Here is a 21279-nt window from a genome sequence, read left to right on the forward strand (position 1 = left end):
TGATAGTCAGACTTTTAAAAAAATAAAATTGTTTTCAAAGGGAGTGAAGGACATAGCGCGTAAGCCCTTTTCCGAGCGTAACTAATGAACCCCTTATGGAAACTCTGGTATAAAATACTTTTGTACACGTATATTTTATTGATTTTTCTAAAATTAATTGGCAATTCCATTTTCAAATAAATAATTTTTTTTTAATTAATTATGTTTTATTAATTTAAATCGGATCTCAAATCAAATCATCATTTGATTCGAAATTTTTTTTCAGATTATTAATAATTAATTATTTTTATATAACCTCCATATAGATTTTGTTTAAGAAATAACCCAATGGTCAGCCCAGACCCGCCCAAGTATTTATAATCAGGCCCGCCCAAGTCTTTTTTTATTTTTATTTTTTTGTAGCCTCACTAAAGCCCCCCACAACTCCTGTCCGGTCCCTACTCCGACTCTCCTTCTCTCCCGAGAACGAATCCCGCCCGGCTCCGGTAATACCTTGGTGCCTGCTCCGACCACCGTTGCTTCCAGTCGTCCACCTTCTGCTTCCTCCTACTTCTTTGAGCTGCCAATTGTCCAGTCTCCAGGTCAGTACCTTTTCTTTTTCTTCTAAAATTCAGCCTAGATTTTTTATATGATTGTACCAATCCAAACACCGTCATTATTATTTATCAATATGTTTGTTTAATTGCTCAAGAACTTTATGAACTGATGATATGAGAGGATTTTGTTACAATTTCAGCAGGTTTAGGTTAATTGATTAGTTTAAATGTTTAATCAATTATTTAGTTACAGTTACAATTTATTATTTATTAATAAGTTTGTTTAATTGATTAGTTTAAATGTTTAATTAGGTTAGTTACATTGTTTAGGATAAATTAGATATTTTGATCTTGTTTGTTTTGTTGTATGTTTCACATTTAAAAATGGATTGTCTGTCACAAGATAGATTAAGTGGATTGGCTATGATATCAATTGAAAATGAATATTTAGTAATGTTAGATTATGATATTTGATTGAAGATTTTGCTTCAAAAAATGCTAGGAAAAGTTGTTTTCATTGAATCTGACAGTGCTAATTAAAAAGCACTATAACCATGATTTGTTATTATACTTGCATATTTGTTTTCCAGTATATATTTGCTTTACAGCTTATAGTTAGCATAGTTGCTTTATTTTCTATGATTTTTCTTTTGCTTCAGAGAAAAAAGTGGCTTAGGGTAGCTCTGGACTTCACACAAGTCACAACAGAGGTACACTTGAACCCATTTATTCAAGTCAAGCACAAACAGCAGTGCTGATACTACTGATTTGTCATGAAAGATTTCAAACGAAAAGAATGATTCTTGACTGAGACTGGAATTGAATTGCATGTTTGTTGCCTGTTGAAATATAAGTCTTGGGTACCTTAGGCTGACCAATTGAGCAATCACAGCCAGTCGAAAGGGTATGGAAGAAGGTAAAACTAACACACAAGCCACACCTTGTAATTACTAGTATCTCATAGCATTCCCATGTAGGTTGTGACAATACCTTTACCTGGTCCATGCAGAAACTAAAACACAAATTACCATGGAGCCAGTTGATTTGGAGAAGACCACGATGATGCTAGAGCCAGAGAAAGGAGGAGGTGGTGGATTATTTATCCCTGGAAAGGATAGGATGATGTTCAAAGCTCCTGAAAGGAAATCTCTTCTAGGTATTTGCATTTACATATTTTACCTCACTTTCTATTCCCAATCTCTTTTGTACTTTGTATGATAAAAAAATGTATGAAGTACAAAAATTATCAATAATTTGTCCATTGAGTTGTATCTTTTTGCCTGATTCCATTCCAGGACTAGACATCCTTGCGAGTGAAAAACGAAGTGGATCCAATGTAGATGGTGTGTTCAAGGTTCCAAGAGTTGCCTCAATGGCATTATCAACTGAAGAAGAGGAGTACACTCCATCTACCATCTCAGATATCAGCATTGCTAGTAATGCACATAATGCTACTGGAAGGAAATATCGAGAATCTACAAAGCGAGCATCCATATCAGGTATCTAATTTTACTTCATAATAACACTATCCAAAACAATCTCATATCTACAAATGGTGCATCCACAGCAGGTATTGATGTTTGCTTCATAATAAATCTACCTATATGAGGACCTCTGTTAAGTTTTGTGGTGCAAAGGAAGACCTCTATGTGTGAAATAATCTTCTATTTGAAATATATATTATGAAAATGGTGGGCTATTCTTGTCTGTTTGAACAAGAACTTGGATAAGTGAAAAAGAATATAGTGGTAATAAGAGTAAAGATGTGTTCTATGTGTACATTGTTTTAAGAGACCTTCATGCTAATTCTTGTTTCTTCTCCCCATATTCTCTTATTTCATATTTGACATGCCACTATCTGCAATGACCAATTTTATTAATTCATGTTGCAGATAGTCCTTCCATTGAAAGTGAAGTTGTTGATACTCCTGTTTCCCACCGTAATTCAAACGCATACAACACTTTTGAGGTAAATTCCAAGACAACCTTTTTTTGAAATGTTTCATCCTCAAGGTCTTCATACTTAGTTCCTCCATTGTTGTCTTTCTCTCCCTCAGTCTCATCTTCCAAGTCCATGCTCATCTCATAAATATGTTCCTCCTCATCACCGTCTTCCCTAAAATCATCATTGTGATTCATAAATGGTCACTGGTTTTTCTTTCCAAGCTTTTTGTTTCAAAATTCCTTATACAATTTCCATTATCCATCTTTGACCTGAATTTTTTAGTGACATGTAATTAGAAATCAAGACACTTGCCATGATTTAGAATTTTATGAATAGTTAGTTATGATGTTTATGTATTTTTATTAAGAAAAAAGGGCTATGATGATTCTGTAAGCTGCAACAATTTGCTTAAATTTACTTAGTACAGTATGGTTGGTACATGAAACTTCATTAAATGAACATAGGAATCAGTTCTTGTGTTAGAGATCATCTTTTTCTTGCTCATCAAGCTACTTCCATGACACATTTGCTTTCTTGCCATTTTTAAAAGTACTAGTTATTTTATTTATTTCAGCAAATTTTAGATGAGGTTTAGAGCCCTTAGATGGCCTAACTTATTGCTCAATTTGATTTCTATAGAAGACTAGAGCTTCACCAGTTCGAAAATCATCTGGAACCAGGGATCCTAGGGATGATTCAGATGACCAAATACGTAATGAAGAGGAAAGGCACAGAGACCGACGGGATCGGGACCGAAGGGATGAGAAAGTCTGGGATAGAAGGGACTACAAAGATTGGGAAAGGAGGGATGATAGAGTTCGTGATAGAAGTAATGACAGATATCAGGTTAAAAGTGATCGTGACAGGAAGGACGATAGAGATCGTGACAGGAGAGACGAAAGACATGGGAACCGAAGGGATGAGAGAGATTGGGGACATGCAAGAAAGTATAGCAGAGAGGAAGGTTCAAGGAGGACACCTGGTACTTATCATTTCATTCTCTATCCAATTGCCATTTCCTATTTCTGGGATGTTATTACTTAATTTCTTAAATCCTTCCATATTCAGCCAATTACTTATTAATTACCTTTATTTTATGTTTCAATTTTATTAACTAGAATGGTTGTGTTATTTGGATATTTATTTGATGCTCACTTCACCGTCCCGTGATTTTCAATCTTGCAGTTAGATCTGATTGGGATGATGGAAGGTGGGAATGGGAAGATACACCACATCGGGATACTCAATCAAATGGAAGCAGGTCACATCATTCTTCACCAGCTCCAATGTTAATTGGGGTATCTCCTGATGCACGATTAGTTTCTCCTTGGATGGGTGGCAATACTCCCCATTTTGGTAAGGACAGTTAGTCAACTAGCTATGGTATCTGAATTTAGGAAGGCTCCTTTACATATTTTTTTAATTATGATTAAGTGAACTGTGTAATATTTTCTGGACCAGCTTCACCTTGGGACACCATATCACCATCACCTGTTCCTGTACGAGCATCTGGATCCTCTGTCAGATCATCTAATTCTCGATCCATTGGAAGGGGTCACAAGCATACATTTTCTGTCGAAAGATCTCATCTGTCTGAGGTACTTACAGTCTCAGTTTGAATCATTCTTTTTTTGAATCATTTCACATAGCTATTTTGAATACTCACATACTTTCTATCTATAAAATCCCTACAATTCATTGTTTGATCATTTGGCATATCAATTCATCTCCAGTTTTTTTAGTAACAGTTCACTATTCATGAATTGGCACAAAGTTCTCACATACAGTGTTATCAAAAGGAAAATAAAAGCTAATGTCAAATGAAGTAATTTTTTTTTCTTCTAGCTTTTATTATATCTATATGATGAGTCAAAGATTATGTCAATGTCAAGGCATATTTACATTTGATAGTTCCTGCATAGTTTTCTATTTGTTTTCTGGACTGCGATAAGGCTAGTTTATTTTTGCTCTCTAATTTGTTTGCTATGTACTTTTGTTGGATCTAGGACAGAGAAGTTGAAAGAGGCAATGAAGTGGAAGTTGATGCTGAGATCACTGAGAGTATGAGGCTTGAGATGGAGTACAATTCTGATCGTGCATGGTAACTAATTACTTTTATAATTTTAATAATTGTATATGATATTTGTTGCCGATTTTGTAAAAGGTGGATTAAAAATTATATTTACGATTGTTGTAGTGTAGTTAGGTGATTTTTCTTGCTTTTGCATGTATAAGTCTTGATATTATAATGGATATATAACTCATATTTGATGTGCATTAGGATAGTAAATACTATTAATGCTATTGTATACGTAGTTAGTACTTATAGTGGTTATTAGGGGTTATTTGTTGTCTTATGTTAAAGATGAATTATGGAACGAATCTTCTCCTAAGGACTTCTTCTCTGCTTTTTTGAGAATCTTTTTTCACATCTTAGCTCTTTCTAAGGACTTTTCTTGTTTACTTATCTCTATTTTTTGGAACCGCATCAATAACATACTTCTGACTTCTGCTTAGGTATGATAGAGAAGAAGGTAATACCACATTTGATGCAGATACCTCGTCTGTTTTTCTGGGCGATGAGTCTTCTTTCCAGAAAAAGGAGGCTGAGCTGGCTAAACGACTGGTAAATGTTAATGGATTTCTGATCTCATCCTTTTGTTGATCTTTGAAATGTCTTTCAGGTTTTTTTAGTCTTTACACTAAATATGCTGATATTTTAACCTGAGTTAGTTCTCTTATGATATTTCTCAAAATTGAGTGCTTTTAAATGCATAGGTTAGAAGAGATGGAACAAATATGAGTCTAGCGCAGAGCAAGAAGCTATCACAGCTAACTGCTGACAACGCTCAGTGGGAGGATAGACAACTTTTGAGATCTGGTGCTGTTAGAGGAACTGAAGTGCAGACAGAATTTGACAATGAAGAAGAAAAGAAAGTAATTCTACTTGTACATGGTATGGGACGAAATGGAGTTTTTTCTCAATCTATTGTTGAAATCTTGTATTGTTTGAATAAAAATGTAACTGTAACTTATTTACACTTTTTTCCTTCATACTCCCATGTAACTGTTTAAAAATGTCTTCCTGAAACAGATACAAAGCCCCCTTTTCTGGATGGGAGGATTGTATTCACCAAGCAAGCAGAGCCAATAATGCCAATTAAAGATCCCACTTCAGACATGGCAATAATTTCTAGAAAAGGTTCAACTCTTGTCCGAGAGATACGTGAGAAGCAAAGTATGAATAAATCTCGGCAGCGCTTTTGGGAGCTTGCTGGGTCAAAACTAGGTGACATACTTGGTGTTGAGAAGACAGCAGACCAGGTAAAGTATAATTGAATGCGTTAAAGAGGACAATTTTGTAGGGATCTCTGAGGCCTAAATAGTGTGTTTACCATTTTACAGGTTGATGCAGATACTGCTGTAGTAGGTGAAGAAGGTGAAGTGGATTTCAAGGAAGAAGCCAAATTCGCTCAGCATTTGAAAAAGGGGGTTGAAGCTGTGAGCGATTTTGCTAAGTCAAAAACTCTTTCTCAACAGCGGCAATACCTTCCTATATTTTCTGTTCGAGATGAGTTATTACAGGTTTGACTTTTGCCTTCCTTTTGTTTAGCTTCATGTTTAAGGACTTTTTCCCAATGATCCCTTTCCCTATTTATTTATGTTTAATCTTTGCATATAAACTTTTTATACCATATTTAATAGGTATCCTGAATTGGTAGAATTTTCTGGAAGCCATATCTTATACTGTTAGCTATTTGCATTGATATCTTTTGATATTTTTTTGATCAAAAAAATCCTGTTTGATGTGGAAGTAGTTTACTTGGATCGAATGACCAAAATCACTTTAGTATTTAATATTTTAAAATATTATAAAGAATAAAATGAGTATTTTGTACCCCACCCGTGTAGCTCATTGGCAAAAGGCTTGAACTAATGTACTTACTACCCTGAGGTCTCAAGTTCGATTCTCAATGAAAGCACCAGATTGAGGTTGGAGGTGATGGTAGTTGGTTGTTGTGCTAGCCTACTCCCTCGTAATCTTGTGGCTAGCATGGCCGTGGATACTACAATTAGGCTAGAAAATGCATAATATGTAGTGGAGAAGGGAAATTGTTCTTATTCTGGGTAATGAAATAGGAGCATCTTACAACATGAATATAAAGCAGCTAGTTATCACTATTTGGTGTAAGAATTTATGGATCTTTTGTGTTTTGTATTCTCTTTGCACCTTTTGACTTTACTCTTATCTCTTACTTGGGCGTAGGTGATCCGTGAGAATCAGGTGGCCGTTGTTGTTGGTGAAACAGGATCCGGAAAGACAACCCAGCTTACCCAGGTTTGTCTAGTAGTAGTCTCTTTTTCTTTTTCCGTTTTTGGTAAGTTCAATATTCACATGTGACCTGACTGACAAATGGATCAATATACTTGACAGTATCTGCATGAAGATGGTTACACAAACTATGGAATTGTTGGTTGCACTCAACCTAGGCGTGTAGCTGCTATGAGTGTTGCCAAGCGAGTCAGTGAAGAGATGGAGACTGAACTGGGTAATCTAGTTGGATATGCCATTAGATTTGAGGATGTGACTGGTCCAAACACTGTGATCAAGGTAATTAATTGGTTGATGATTCCTAAATTTGCAATGAATATGAGTTTTTTACATTGATAGAAATTTTTTTGTGCTCATCTTTTGATTTTTATTTTATTTCTTTGTCTTGCGTACAGTACATGACTGATGGGGTTCTCCTCCGAGAGACTTTGAAAGATTCCGATCTCGACAAGTATAGGTAAAAGCCTCCTTTTCCCCTGTTAATTAAACTTTTCACATGCCTGTTTGCAAAGGAGAAGATACTTCTTTATTATTATTTATAATAAAAAAAAATTAATATCATATGTTTCAGAATCTCTTTGCATTTGTATCTGAATATTGACCAGCTTGATTTTATATATATATATACACACACACAGTGTTGTTGTGATGGATGAAGCACATGAGAGGTCGCTAAACACAGATGTCCTCTTTGGCATTCTGAAGAAAGTCGTCGCAAGGCGTCGGGATTTTAAGCTTATTGTCACATCTGCAACACTAAATGCTCAGAAGTTCTCAAATTTCTTTGGAAGGTATGTGTATTCCCCCTTTTGGTATGAGTTTTCTTTGAGCTAGATAAAAATTCAAATCCATCTTAGGTTATTTTCTGGTTAAACTTGTGATCCAACTTCAAATTTAACTGTACTTTTCTATCAAATATATTTCTTAAATGAAGCTCTTGATCTAACCCAGCTACAGATATAAAGTTTGCATTAGTGTCTCACAAGGATGTCTTCTGTTATTTGGATTTAATCTAAATAACTCTTTATCCTGATATCATTAATCGAATCATCAACTTAAATATTATATTAGCCTTTAATTTTTATAAAATTTAACCCATATAATCCGATTTTCATCAAAATAAAGTTTTCAAATAATCGGACTTTTTTATCAAAAAAAACCTACATCAAACATCCAAAGAGCTACACTGAATTGGTAAAGCGTATTACTTTTAAAAAAAAATAGCTGTTTCAAAAGTAAGATCATGGTCCACCTTCATTTTTTCAAATGAAGCAATTATCCAACCTAAATATTTTTCTTTATTACAAAAATAAAAGATAGACTACAAGTACAAAGTTTCTTGTACTGCTAATCTTCTTTTCATGACTACTTGTGTTTCTTGATGCAGCGTCCCAATTTTTCACATCCCAGGAAGAACATTCCCCGTAAACACCTTATACAGTAAAACACCATGCGAAGATTACGTCGAAGCGGCAGTAAAACAAGTCATGACCATACACATTACCAGCCCCGCTGGAGACATACTCATATTCATGACAGGCCAAGATGAGATTGAAGCAACCTGTTACGCCCTCACAGAGCGAATGGAACAGCTGGCTTCATCATCCAAACAAGATGTCCCAAAACTACTCATACTCCCCATCTATTCCCAACTCCCAGCCGACTTACAAGCAAAAATCTTCGAAAAAGCTGAAGAAGGAGCTCGAAAATGCATAGTTGCAACCAACATTGCCGAAACATCACTAACCGTAGACGGTATCTATTACGTAATTGATACAGGTTACGGAAAAATGAAGGTTTACAATCCCCGAATGGGAATGGACGCACTACAAGTCTTCCCGATAAGCAAAGCTGCAGCTGATCAACGAGCTGGTCGTGCAGGTAGAACAGGTCCTGGGACTTGCTATCGTCTCTACACAGAAAACGCGTATCTAAACGAGATGTTGCCTAGTCCTGTTCCCGAGATTCAAAGAACAAATCTTGGGAATGTCGTTTTACTTCTAAAATCGTTGAAGATTGAAAATCTATTAGATTTCGACTTCATGGATCCCCCTCCTCAAGAGAATATTCTCAACTCGATGTACCAGTTATGGGTTCTAGCCGCACTTAATAATGTCGGAGGACTAACCGATCTTGGATGGAAAATGGTTGAGTTCCCGTTAGATCCACCGCTAGCGAAAATGCTATTGATGGGCGAACAACTCGAATGCTTAAACGAGGTTCTAACCGTGGTTTCCATGCTTTCGGTCCCATCGGTTTTCTTCCGACCAAAAGACCGAGCCGAAGAGAGCGACGCTGCTAGGGAAAAGTTCTTTGTCCCGGAATCAGACCACTTAACGTTGCTAAACGTTTACCAACAATGGAAATCGAATCAATACAGAGGAGATTGGTGTAATGACCATTATCTTCACGTGAAAGGTTTACGTAAAGCTAGGGAAGTGAGGTCCCAACTTCTGGACATTCTAAAAACATTGAAAATCCCGTTAACTTCGTGTGGGCCCGATTGGGATATCGTGAGGAAAGCGATATGTTCGGCTTACTTTCATAACGCGGCCAGGCTTAAAGGTGTCGGGGAATACGTTAACTGCCGGAATGGGATGCCTTGCCATTTGCATCCGAGCAGTGCGCTTTACGGGCTGGGTTATACGCCTGATTACGTTGTTTACCACGAGTTGATATTGACTACGAAGGAGTATATGCAGTGTGCAACCGCGGTTGAGGCTCATTGGCTGGCAGAGCAAGGGCCAATGTTTTTCTCGGTTAAGGATTCGGATACTTCGATGTTGGAGCATAAGAAGAAGCAGAAAGAGGAGAAAACTGCCATGGAAGAGGAGATGGAGAATTTGAGGAAGGTTCAAGTTGAGGAAGAGAGGAAGGGGATGGAGAAGGAGAAGGCGAAGAGGGAAAAGCAACAGCAGAGGGTTTCTATGCCTGGTTTGAAGCAAGGTTCTTCAACTTACTTGAGGCCTAAGAAATTTGGATTGTGAATTTTTCTTATGAAATAACAAAGTTTAGTTCACGAATGTATGCATGCAAAATCAAGGCAAAGAAATTGTGTATTATTATTATGATGTATTCTTCTGTTCTGTAATCTGTGCCAAGTTGCAGCATAAACCAAAATTGTAACTTCATATGGAAAGGAATAATGTCCTTTGTTTCTTCACATCTTTCCTTGGTAAAAACACGAATTTCAACATTTTACTTGTGTTTATTTCATATTTTAAACATATAAGAAAGAGTGTAAAAGTTGAATTTCTTCTATATGTTCTTTTTATTCATTCTACTTGGCTTGTTTTTAAATAATTTAACTTGGCGGGGTAAAATAGGTTTTATTGTGATACATATTCTAGTTATGAGTTTGTGAATTTATTTGAGAATATATTGAATGGAGTTAGTGTTAATATGAGCAAGAATTTCAACATTGTTTGGTTATGAAATATTCCATTAAAGTTGACTTTATATATCGAAATATGATATAGAGTGAGATGAAAATTGGCATTGCATAGTTATACTGGAAGAAAAATTGGAGTAAATGTGAGGTTTGAGCAAATTCTAACCAAATGACTTGATGAATAAATTACAAAATGATAAAAGAAAGCAAACTTTCATTTTTGTTCTTTATGTTTTTGTTCTTATGTCACATTTGTTGAAAGATTTAACTATTATCCAATAATTCTATATACTAAATTAAATTGGTACTAAATTTTAAGCATCAAATTACTTAAAACAAAACAACAAAATCTATAAAATAAAATAAAAACATCATAAAGGCTGTAATCTTTATCTTCTTTTAATAAAATACCAGTCCATGAAATCGAGATTCTCGAACAGTTTAAGTCAGAATAGATTTGGATATTCTTTTCTTTATAAGGTTTTGAGACTTTAGCTATGTTAGACTTATAATTAACCTTTGTTTTGAAGCTTCCTTTATACTTTGTTCTTTTGTTTGAATTTTTTTTATCTCAATTTGTGTTCAACCTTCATGATGTCTTATTCATCCTCAAGAGTTTTTATGTCCCTATTTAGGAGTTTTGTGAAAATATTCATGGACATGATAGATGATAGAAGACCATCTTTTTGCATTTTAGTAGACATATAGTATCATCCAAGTCTTTGTCTACATTTGTGATTTCTCATTCAACATTTTTTAACTTAGGTCCATCGACGAAGAATTTATAAGCTGATGGAAACAAATGGCATGTATAAAGTTGTACTTATTGTCAAGTTTGTGGTTTCCTCAATCACATCCGCCACTTCATCTCTAGTCTCACCCTAACATTCGGCATTCGAGACATCCATACTCACACTCCCGAGACTTGTTTTCATGCTTAGGTCAAGCGGTAACAAAGATATAACTTGAGAGGATTCTTTATTTAAAGATTCTTCTAACATCCAATATAATCTTTCAAATGTACTTTCTCAACCGATGCTTATCTATGAACTCAATTTTAAAGGATGGTTCCCACAAATCTAAATATGGTTTGCATATGCCTTTTCGCGATGGTGTTCATGCTGCAATTTAATTCCATCAAAGTATGATTCACGGTTAGAGCCACTTTTTCGAAAGTGGCAATTCCGAATGGAGTGGCCTAGGTTGATGCGACAACAACTAGATTGACGACTGTATGGCCAATGATATTTAGTATAATAGTATATAATTAGTAGTTATGTTATTATAGATGGGATTTAGATAGATACTCTATATTATCTATAATAGTTACAGAAATTTTTTCACAAAAAGAATACTTATCTTACATGCGAGGGGAGTTTATGTGAAAATAATATAGAATAAATAGGTAAGAAATGGTACTTTATTTGACAAAACCCCATTAATTAAAAAATGCATAAGCTCAATCATAATTGAGATAAGGTCCATAGTCCTAGTCCTTTATCCATTAAACAACCATAGTCCTTTATCATTTTTTTCCAAGGTATATATACATCTAACATGCATCCTTTATCCATCGGATTTCAAAAACGTTTATATGGTTAAATATAACATGGGAAATACCGGAGCATGAATCATGTATACAGGGAAAAATAAAGTTATAAATACAATGCAAAGGGTAAACATTTTGATACTTCAACTGTCATACACTCTCATTAAATTGATGAAAACAATGCAATACAGGTCATGACATAAGTTAGTACGAGAACATGAGCAAAGGAAAGGGTATACAATGCTCCGAAAACATTCAAAAAACAACTCAATTCTCCAATGGAAAGGTTTTTAAAAGAATATGAAGTTAGTTTGGAGGATGAGTTCTTTGAACATACATCTCAAACATAAAATAATAATACTCAAAAACCCATATGTAAAATCCAACAGGAAAATGAAAGCAGAATTATAATCAAGGCCTCGTGAGTTGTCAAACAAAAAAAAAATAGATGCACTAGATAATTCTTCTTTCCTTCCACTTAACCAGAAAACCTAACTTTGAAGCATGCACTACTCCAAATGGAACATAAATAACTAATTAACCATTTGTCTCAAGATAACATGCAATTGGAAGATGACAAGAAGTACAAACAATTAAGTTATAAAGATCACCATTAATAATGACCTAATTAAATCTGCAATTTCATTGATACAAAAGACAACAAATTTCTTGAGCCAATTGCAATCTATTATGGGAAAAGCAGCCAATAGTGTACCATTGAAAAGCTAGCTCAAACTTGACATGGTTTATTGAAATCGATCAATTAACCTAGCTAGTGAGAGAATACATTGCAACTTTAACTTTTGTACAGGATTTTGAGGCAAAAACAAGGAAACCCTAATCTTATAAATTACCCACAATTTACTTAAAATATCCTTTGATTAGATCATTCATAGAATCACAAGTTACTTAATTAAAATATCCTTTGATTAGATCATTCATAGAATCACAAATAACTACAACATCAGTTTAGCTGAAAATACCCACATATAATATATATAAAAAAAAAAAAGGAAGCAAGAACACATATTAATATCCATTACTATAACAATCAAGATCAAGAATCTTTTGTAATTTCTAATATCTCCTACAATAATACACTAAAATGGCCTTGAAGTACTATGGGTATTACTATTTTGTACCGTTTTAGACCTTTTGGCGAAAGAAGATGCTTCTCCATATGAAGAATTAGATGGTTCATCCTTGTCTTCACTAGTACTGTTGATCTTTTCTTGATTAGAAGATCTATCTCCTTCCAATGCTCTATATCTATCCAAGTACATTTTTAATGGACCCGAGTAATCGTCAAAACCAAGAACACCAAGAGCCCAACAGACGTCGTCCCCATTAACTGTCTTTCTCCTCTCTTTCTTGCACTTATCAGATGCTTCGCTCGTGACAAAGCTTATGAACTCGGACACACATTCTTGCATAGTTTCTTTAGATTCCTTTGAGATTTTTGCATTTGCGGGAAGGATTTGCTTCATGATTCGACCAACGTTTGCTATTGGAAGTAACCTGTCTTGTTCTTTGATGTATCCATCGTTATTTGAAGATCTATCTCCTATGTTATCAGCCATAGTGGGAGGAGGGAGGGAGGAAGGAATGAATGAACTTGATCTTACCCAAAGCCTGCTCTTAGTCAAACCTCCCTTTATATTTAAATATATATTATATACATACATACATTAACATGTACATATATGTCATGTTTACATGTATGTTATGCAACATATATGGCATGTGATGGTGTCATGATAAAAAGAAATATTTACTTAATTTTTTTATTGTTTTATGAAAAGTGAAATATTTAAGATAAATTTTGAGTGAAAATTTTGTTTTAGTTAATTAGATGAAAAAAAAAAGCTCAAATTTATTAATTTTGTTTCTTTTCATTCTATTTTGGCACTATTCAAAATAATTTTTCTTATTTGTTAAATGGATTCGTTACTATTTTGTCAAAAATAAAAATAATGAATCTCATGAACAATAGTTTTCATTCAATTTGCATGCAACTTTCCTATTCAATTCATGGTCATTCTTGAGGGTTTATTTTGAGAGACTATTACGTGCGAAAGATTATTCAAATTCTCCTTATTAAATTCATGAATGAACGATGTTTACATGATTTTTTACATTTAATTAAACACATTTATTTTTGTGATTCATCTCATCCCGATGTGTTGAAAGGGTTGGGCTCAAGACCACGTGAAATCTATTTTGGTATTATTTTTCTTCGAATTAAACAAGATCATTACTAAAAATACTCAAATTCGAATTGAATTTACATTTCAACAAAATATATATATATATATATATATATATATATATATATATATATATTCATATTTGTTTAAAAACATTTTTAACCTCATTAAAGTATTAATTTAAATGAGATAATATTACCATAACACATATTAATTATGCATATATATATTTAGTAATATTTTTTCGATTAGTTTCAACTTGAATTACACCTCCTTAAAAGAAATCCTTGATCCTCCATATAAGAAGAAAATAGTGAGACTAATTTATAGAATTTAATTATGATTCTAACCCATTAGAATAATTAAATTGGCAAATCGGTGCCTTAATTAATGACTAAAGATTCATGAACTTTACTCATCTTATCTGCAAACCCAACTAGGGTCTTCATATCCTTTATCTTCTATTTGTAAACATAAACAACTTATTATTCAAAACAAAATCACCTACAAGATACTCACATTCATAAAAAAAATATATTTTTGAACCTATATCATCCAAAATTTATAGTAACAAATATTAATATGATTTTCCTAATCAAAAACAATAATTGAGATTTTATTGGTGCACACACATGCTGTCTCAAAAATTACATTATTTACAAATATTAATATGAGTTTACTAATCATAAATAATAATTGAGATTTTATTGGTGCATGTGTTGTCTCTTTTGTAATGTTTATTATGAATAGTCCATTTTTTTTACCAGACTTATCTTAAAAGTAGTTTTGGTATGTGAAATATTTTTTTGTTCTCTCTAATCGATACATGATATTATATTAATCATCTACTTGAAAATTATATTTGAAGTTTTATTGCATGAATTTGGACATACACAATTATATATAACTAATTATTATAGGTAAATTAACATGTGAAAAAATAATTACAAAATATTTTATAATTTTTCTATTTAATCTCTTTTAAATTATATTTAACCCGCAATTTTTATTTTCAAGGATTATTCTTTATCACTTGAACTAACTTAATGAGTTAAAAAAAACTCTATTATTTTTACATTACTTTTAAGTATAAATAATTGAATATAAAACTCAATTAAACATGATCAGAACAAATAAAAATGAATCATATTTAAAATTATATATATATATATATATATGACAATAATATTATTGTTCATGAATTATAATTATATTGAATAAATATAGTTAATTGGACTCAATCTCTTAATAAATAATATAATAACATATATATTATTCAAATAAGATAATACACAAAATTAGAATAATTCTTACAATAAAAAAAATTATTTCTACCATCCCAATTGGATCGTCAATGTTTTTTCAAAACAAATTATGTTACTAGTATGATCAAAGGCAACCCATATGTTTAAAAAGTAGAATTGCAATTGCCAAAAAAATAATATTCAATAAATTAAAACAAAAACAAATGCCCAATTACAATTTATATATTTTAATTTCCATGTCATCATATATATATATATATATGCTTAACAAGAAGACAAATCTCTTTCAGCTTATTTCTCACGCAGCCAATGATATTGCCGACAGATTAATGACCTTCTTTTTAAAATATTATACATGAAAATGACATTTTTTCAGGGGATAAAATCATGAATTAATTAAGAGAAAAAAATGAAGAAAAAGTCATTAATGGGTTTAAATTAATGAGCAATATTATTTAGTACTTTAGCAAAATGAATTAGTGCGTCACACAGCAGATCGATCAGTGGACCCAGTCTTAAGAATGGTTTACTATTATTCTATGAACAACTAGTGTAAAATTGTACTTCAGATCATTAAAGTAATCTAATACGACAATGAAGCATCAATAAAGTGGTTTGCCTATTCTCAAGCAACCTATTATATATTAAAGTAACATGATTTAATAAGAACTATAAATTAACAACACTCAAAATATGGACTGACATTATCCGACCAATGGAACTGACGGTAACAATCTATTTTTATTTGTACCTTGAAATGTGTATCTATTACTATTGCTTACAAAATTGCTAGAAAGCCAAAATCATGGTCAAATGAATAGAGTGCTGAAATTTGAATAATTTATTGGCATATGTTAAATTTTTTTTTATTGTATCGTTACAATTTAATTTATTGGATGCCTTCAAAGATAGATCTCATACAAAAAAAAAAAAAAAATAGAAGATGCACATGCATGAGTATCACCTATAAAAACAAAGATGTAAAATCTTCGCACAAAAAAAATAGAGTTGAAAATAAAGATCCAAATGTTAGTTTCTTTAATCTAAATCTTTAATCCTTAAGTCTATAATCTATATACTCTATGTCGATAAATTGAGATAACCTGTAAATTGCGGAAACGTACCTGGATCTTTAATGAAGAACGGTTCATTAAGTCGTTCTTCGTTATTCTCTTCTTCTTGTTCTTGGATCTGGACCTGAATCTGAATGTGGATCTTCTCGTTCTGGATCTGGACCTGGATCGGAATGTTTGATGTGGGTGGGGTTTAAGTCTTCCAACCCTATATTGATAGCCTTCTTGAGAGTTCTTGAGAGATGAACTAAATCCTTATTGTTCGATGAGAGAAACAAATAGGCTGGCTATCTATATGGGTTGGGGACCTAGCCCTAATATACCCATTTATTATTCGGCCCATCAACGAAATAATGAATGGTATTTCTGCTTCTACACAAATATGTCCCCATATTTATTATAGATGTCCAAATAAGTCCATAACCTTTATACTTTAATAGATCACTTTATTTGAGCTTTAATCTTTATTATGATAACAACTAATATACAATTATTAAATTATATATGTACCCAAATATTGGAAATAATTCCAACAATCTCCCACTTGGGTCATATAATATTTCCTTCAATTGTATATTATAACCTTAAGAGCTCAAAATATTGTTATCATTACAAATACATCTATATCAATCTCGTCCATCAATTATAACAACATAGGATTAAAGCGGTTTTTGTTACATTAATTCGTAACTAAACCCTCAATAGTCACATATGTCAATACAATCAAATGACATAGATTAAACATGGGTGTGTAGTGTGGATTAACATGTAGTGTGATCTTTAACATGTCTAATACCAACTGGTCCTCCTTTATTCCTTATAGAGATCAATCTGAGTAACTTTAAAATCTTGATTTTCTTTAAAAACTAAATCTTTAATTTCTTTAGAAACTAATTCTTTAATGTGCACATAAATTCCAAATTGTATCTATACAAGCATCACAATACAAACTCCCACTAAAACTGTATATCATCTAAATATGTAATATCCATATGAACAATATGTTCATGAAAGACCTTGGATAGCAAATATTTAGAGAACGGATCCGTAATTTTAGAGTTTGTCCAAATATGCTCAATAGATAAATAAACATTCTGAATTCTTTATTTTCCAAATAGTTCGACTTAGTCAAACTCATATTACTATTAAAGTAAAAGAACTGCAAATTATTGTCACGTAATAACTTTAGTGTTCTTTCTATATCATTCATAATTTGCAACCTCGTGACAAAATTTTGCAGTCAGATTCTTTAATTGGATACCACAAAATACCTAATAAATTCTGCCATCAACTTGAAATAATTCGAGTGTCTACTTAACACTCTTCCAAAAATTAATTTTTTAAACTAAAATGATGTGGCACGAATTTTCGACTGTTTTAGTATCCAACAAAATTCGAATCAATATACCAAATGATCTTTATCCGATTCGATTTCACTATATGAGTATGCAATTTTTTGTTATTAAAATATCACATTAGTTGTTTGGTTGCTTTCTTAATGATCCAAACCAGGATCCTTCAAGTATTTGTCCAACATCATAAATATTCTTAATTTCTTGATTCATATAATCTAGAGCATACATTAAACTCTTGTTTAAGGAGTATTATGTATATATATTTATTTTCAAGGCTAATCTTGAAGTACTTATGAGACTAAATTTATCTCTAGATCTTTCAAAATATCCAATAATTAACATCTAGAAATTCTTTAGTCTAGTTTATTTTCTTTAGACCTATAAGGCCTGACCTTAACTGGACAACCCCAAAAGAATTTACTAGTTGTTTTAGTTGAATCTTTATTCCATATATAAGTTGTAATTCTTAACTCTTCCTTCCAAATGAATCAATTACATGAAGATATTCCATAAATGTTTGTTTCCAAATAAAAAAAATATCTAAAGTAATTCTTTATTTCTTCATCTTTAATATGAATTGTCAATGCCCACGCCGATGTTTCTTTCACCATCAATTGACTTTTGACAATTAACTCAACCGTACATCAACACATTTACTTTAGTAATACTGAAGTTACCATTAAATGTGTATGAGTACTGAAGTTAAATTACTCTTAGAACAAACAAAACAAACTATAATATGTATTCTTTTATGCACCACTTTCTTTAGTAATTTTCTTTTAGGTGTAATATCTGCAATTCTTACAACTTCATTTCTTTATTATGTATTAAGGTATTTGCTAAGTGAACACTATTTATGTTATTTTTGTTTCAATCTTTTATTTTTCTTACACACAATTGATGTGAGTTCATATAGAAACTATGTCTCCCTTTAGACAACTACAATTCACATCAATTAACTTAAGTGTAAATAAGAAAATCCAAATTAGATGCATGAGAATACATTATTGTAACTCTGACTTTAATGCATTACTTTTGAAACAAAATAAAACATATATTATTTATGAAATCTTTATTCTAATAATACCCTTAACAATTTTAACCATTTTAGATATAATTCTTAAAAATACAACAAATTCTAAATATGTCTTAAAAATTATATCATATAAAATGAACTTAAGATGTTGACAAAAAAATAATCCGTATAAGCAGAAGTGTTAACTTGATTAGATAACAAAACAAATGAACAACCATACTCACAAAATTTTAATAATCACATAAATTCAAAATAATGGTACGTCTCATCATAAGATACCAAACGCAACATTAATATTTAGTCTTTGGACATTAAATATTAACTTGCAAACGGTACTCTTTTGTAGTAATCAAATATTAACAATAAGTCCTGTCAAATAATTGGTTATCTTTGGATATTCCAATTATTCACATGGCCCACCGAATAATTGTTACATATTTATTACCACATGTGCATAATGTTATTCTGACCAATTATTTATCTTCCTTTGGGCCGATTAAATAACCGCATGAAATACATACACACTACCTTCTTAATTTATAAAACATATTAACCTTCACAAGAGAGTCTACTTTGGTAGGATGTTGCTTCAATTAATTGATTTAATAAATTAATAACTTATGTACATACTTTAAGTGTGTAACTCGACCAATTATTAAACTTCCTTTTGTCCGATTAATAATCGCATAGTTACAAACACAACCGTCTTAATCTTATAAAACAAATATGTTCTATAAATTAATAATTTGTACATTATTTAAATTTGCAATCCGACCAATTATTAACCTTCCTTTGGGCCGATTAACAACCGCATAATTACAAATTTAAGTGGGCCTAAAATTGTACCAAATTTTGAATGTGTTATTAACACCGAAAATCCGAATGTTGTTTTATGTATCAAAATTGCATAAATTCCATATGTGTTACACAAAACAAATAATTGTGATTTTACTAATCACTCAATTATTTCTTAATATCAATCAACACAATATATACATAAAGACCGAAATATGTATATATATTTGAATGTGTAATATAACATGATTGATTATTCATCCAAATATAATAAATAATTAAATAATCAATTACACAAATTACTCAAAAATTCTAAATTTATCAATTATTAGGTTAATTGATTTCCTTAATTCTGAATAAATAACTTAATTCTTGATAAATAAGTTATTGATATTTATTTATTCTTTAATTGTAAATTATTATTATTAATAAAATAATAATCTCTTTATTCTTGTCTTTTCTTAATTTCTGAATATATTTATATAAATTGACTTTTTTTTAATTTCTGAATATATTCCATACATTAATTAAGTCATAAATTAAATGAATGATACATCCATTTTTATACTAATTCATTAAATATATTACAAACTTAATGTAATCAATATTTATAAAAGATTATAAACATGATAAGTAACTATTTTTCTTTACTTAATTCTCAAATCATAACCTATATCATAGATATATATTAAAGTTTTAAAATTCTACAATTCCATAATATATTTTACTTTATTCTTAATTGTATATAAATGTATTAATACATTAACAATTATTTCAGGAATAAATATTTATTCAATCTTTAACTAATTAAAATAATATTATCATTATTTTAATTCCTTAAATTAATTATAATAAGTATAATAATTAATTATTATTCTAAAACTGAATTCTTTAATTCTTTACATAATTATAATTATATAATTATTATTATTTTAATTCTTTAAATTAATTATAATAATTAATTATTATTCCACTGAATTCCTTAATTCCTTATATATATTATTATTATTATTTTAATTCCTTAAATTAATTATAATAATTATAATATTATTCCAAAACTGAATTCCTTAATTCCTTACATACTTATATAATTATTATATAATTAGAATGATAATAAATTATTATTCTAAAATTCAAATTTCTTTAATTAATTCGTACTCAAAATATATATATATAACCAAAATATATATAATATATTTATTAATATCTCTTTAATTATCTAATTAATAATAAATAGATATTAATTTGACCAATTCTTTAAGAAAAAAATTCAACTTCTTTACCATATATTTCTCTCTGACTTAAATTCATGTTATTAATTTGAATTATTATTTTCAAATTAATAATTAAATCCAATTCTTGAAATAAAACTTTTCCATCTTCTTTATTCTTTATGATTCTAAAACCGTTTATTCTTTTTGATTTCTGAAAAATCGTTTCGATGTCTTGAGTCTTTAATTCTTTACTATAACATATAATTTAATAAAGATCGTTTCTAAACTGTTCATCTTCCTCATGCTTTAACAAATATTTTTTAACAAATTCTTTTCAATATTTGATATCTTTCTTTATAACATATGATCAGTTCTTTATTTTAACTTCTTTATTATATCTTTCTAATTAATTAAATATTCATATATTATATCTAATTAGAGAATATGAACCATTCTTTAATCATAATTCTTTAAACAAAATATATTAATCTGAATATCTAAAATTATTTTGATACTTGATGTCTTTTCTTTATTTTAATCTAATCCAAAATTTTAGATTAATATATACATCAAATATTGT

The 21279-nt window shown here is 30.9% G+C and overlaps 2 protein-coding genes across 2 annotated transcripts; one reads left to right on the top strand and one right to left on the bottom strand.

Moving 5' to 3' along the window:
- The first annotated feature begins 409 nt into the window (after nucleotides 1-409).
- LOC124942349 (pre-mRNA-splicing factor ATP-dependent RNA helicase DEAH7) lies at nucleotides 410-9973 on the top strand. Its single transcript, XM_047482829.1, has 18 exons — nucleotides 410-581; nucleotides 1196-1452; nucleotides 1546-1692; nucleotides 1832-2035; nucleotides 2429-2505; nucleotides 3121-3463; nucleotides 3667-3837; nucleotides 3943-4079; nucleotides 4488-4582; nucleotides 4999-5107; nucleotides 5260-5437; nucleotides 5576-5805; nucleotides 5887-6066; nucleotides 6749-6820; nucleotides 6917-7093; nucleotides 7210-7271; nucleotides 7453-7605; nucleotides 8202-9973. Exons 2-18 carry the CDS (start codon nucleotides 1443-1445, stop codon nucleotides 9799-9801), a joined length of 3945 nt encoding a protein of 1314 aa, XP_047338785.1. The 5' UTR covers nucleotides 410-581; nucleotides 1196-1442; the 3' UTR covers nucleotides 9802-9973.
- A 2881-nt stretch (nucleotides 9974-12854) lies between these two features.
- On the bottom strand, nucleotides 12855-13334 carry LOC124943450 (nuclear transcription factor Y subunit B-5-like). The gene has a single exon (XM_047483952.1). The coding sequence runs from the start codon at nucleotides 13332-13334 to the stop codon at nucleotides 12855-12857; it is 480 nt and encodes a 159-aa protein (XP_047339908.1).
- Between the last annotated feature and the right edge of the window lie 7945 nt (nucleotides 13335-21279).

The sequence above is a fragment of the Impatiens glandulifera genome, chromosome 6 (assembly GCF_907164915.1).
Source record: "Impatiens glandulifera chromosome 6, dImpGla2.1, whole genome shotgun sequence".
Taxonomy (NCBI): Eukaryota; Viridiplantae; Streptophyta; class Magnoliopsida; order Ericales; family Balsaminaceae; genus Impatiens; species Impatiens glandulifera.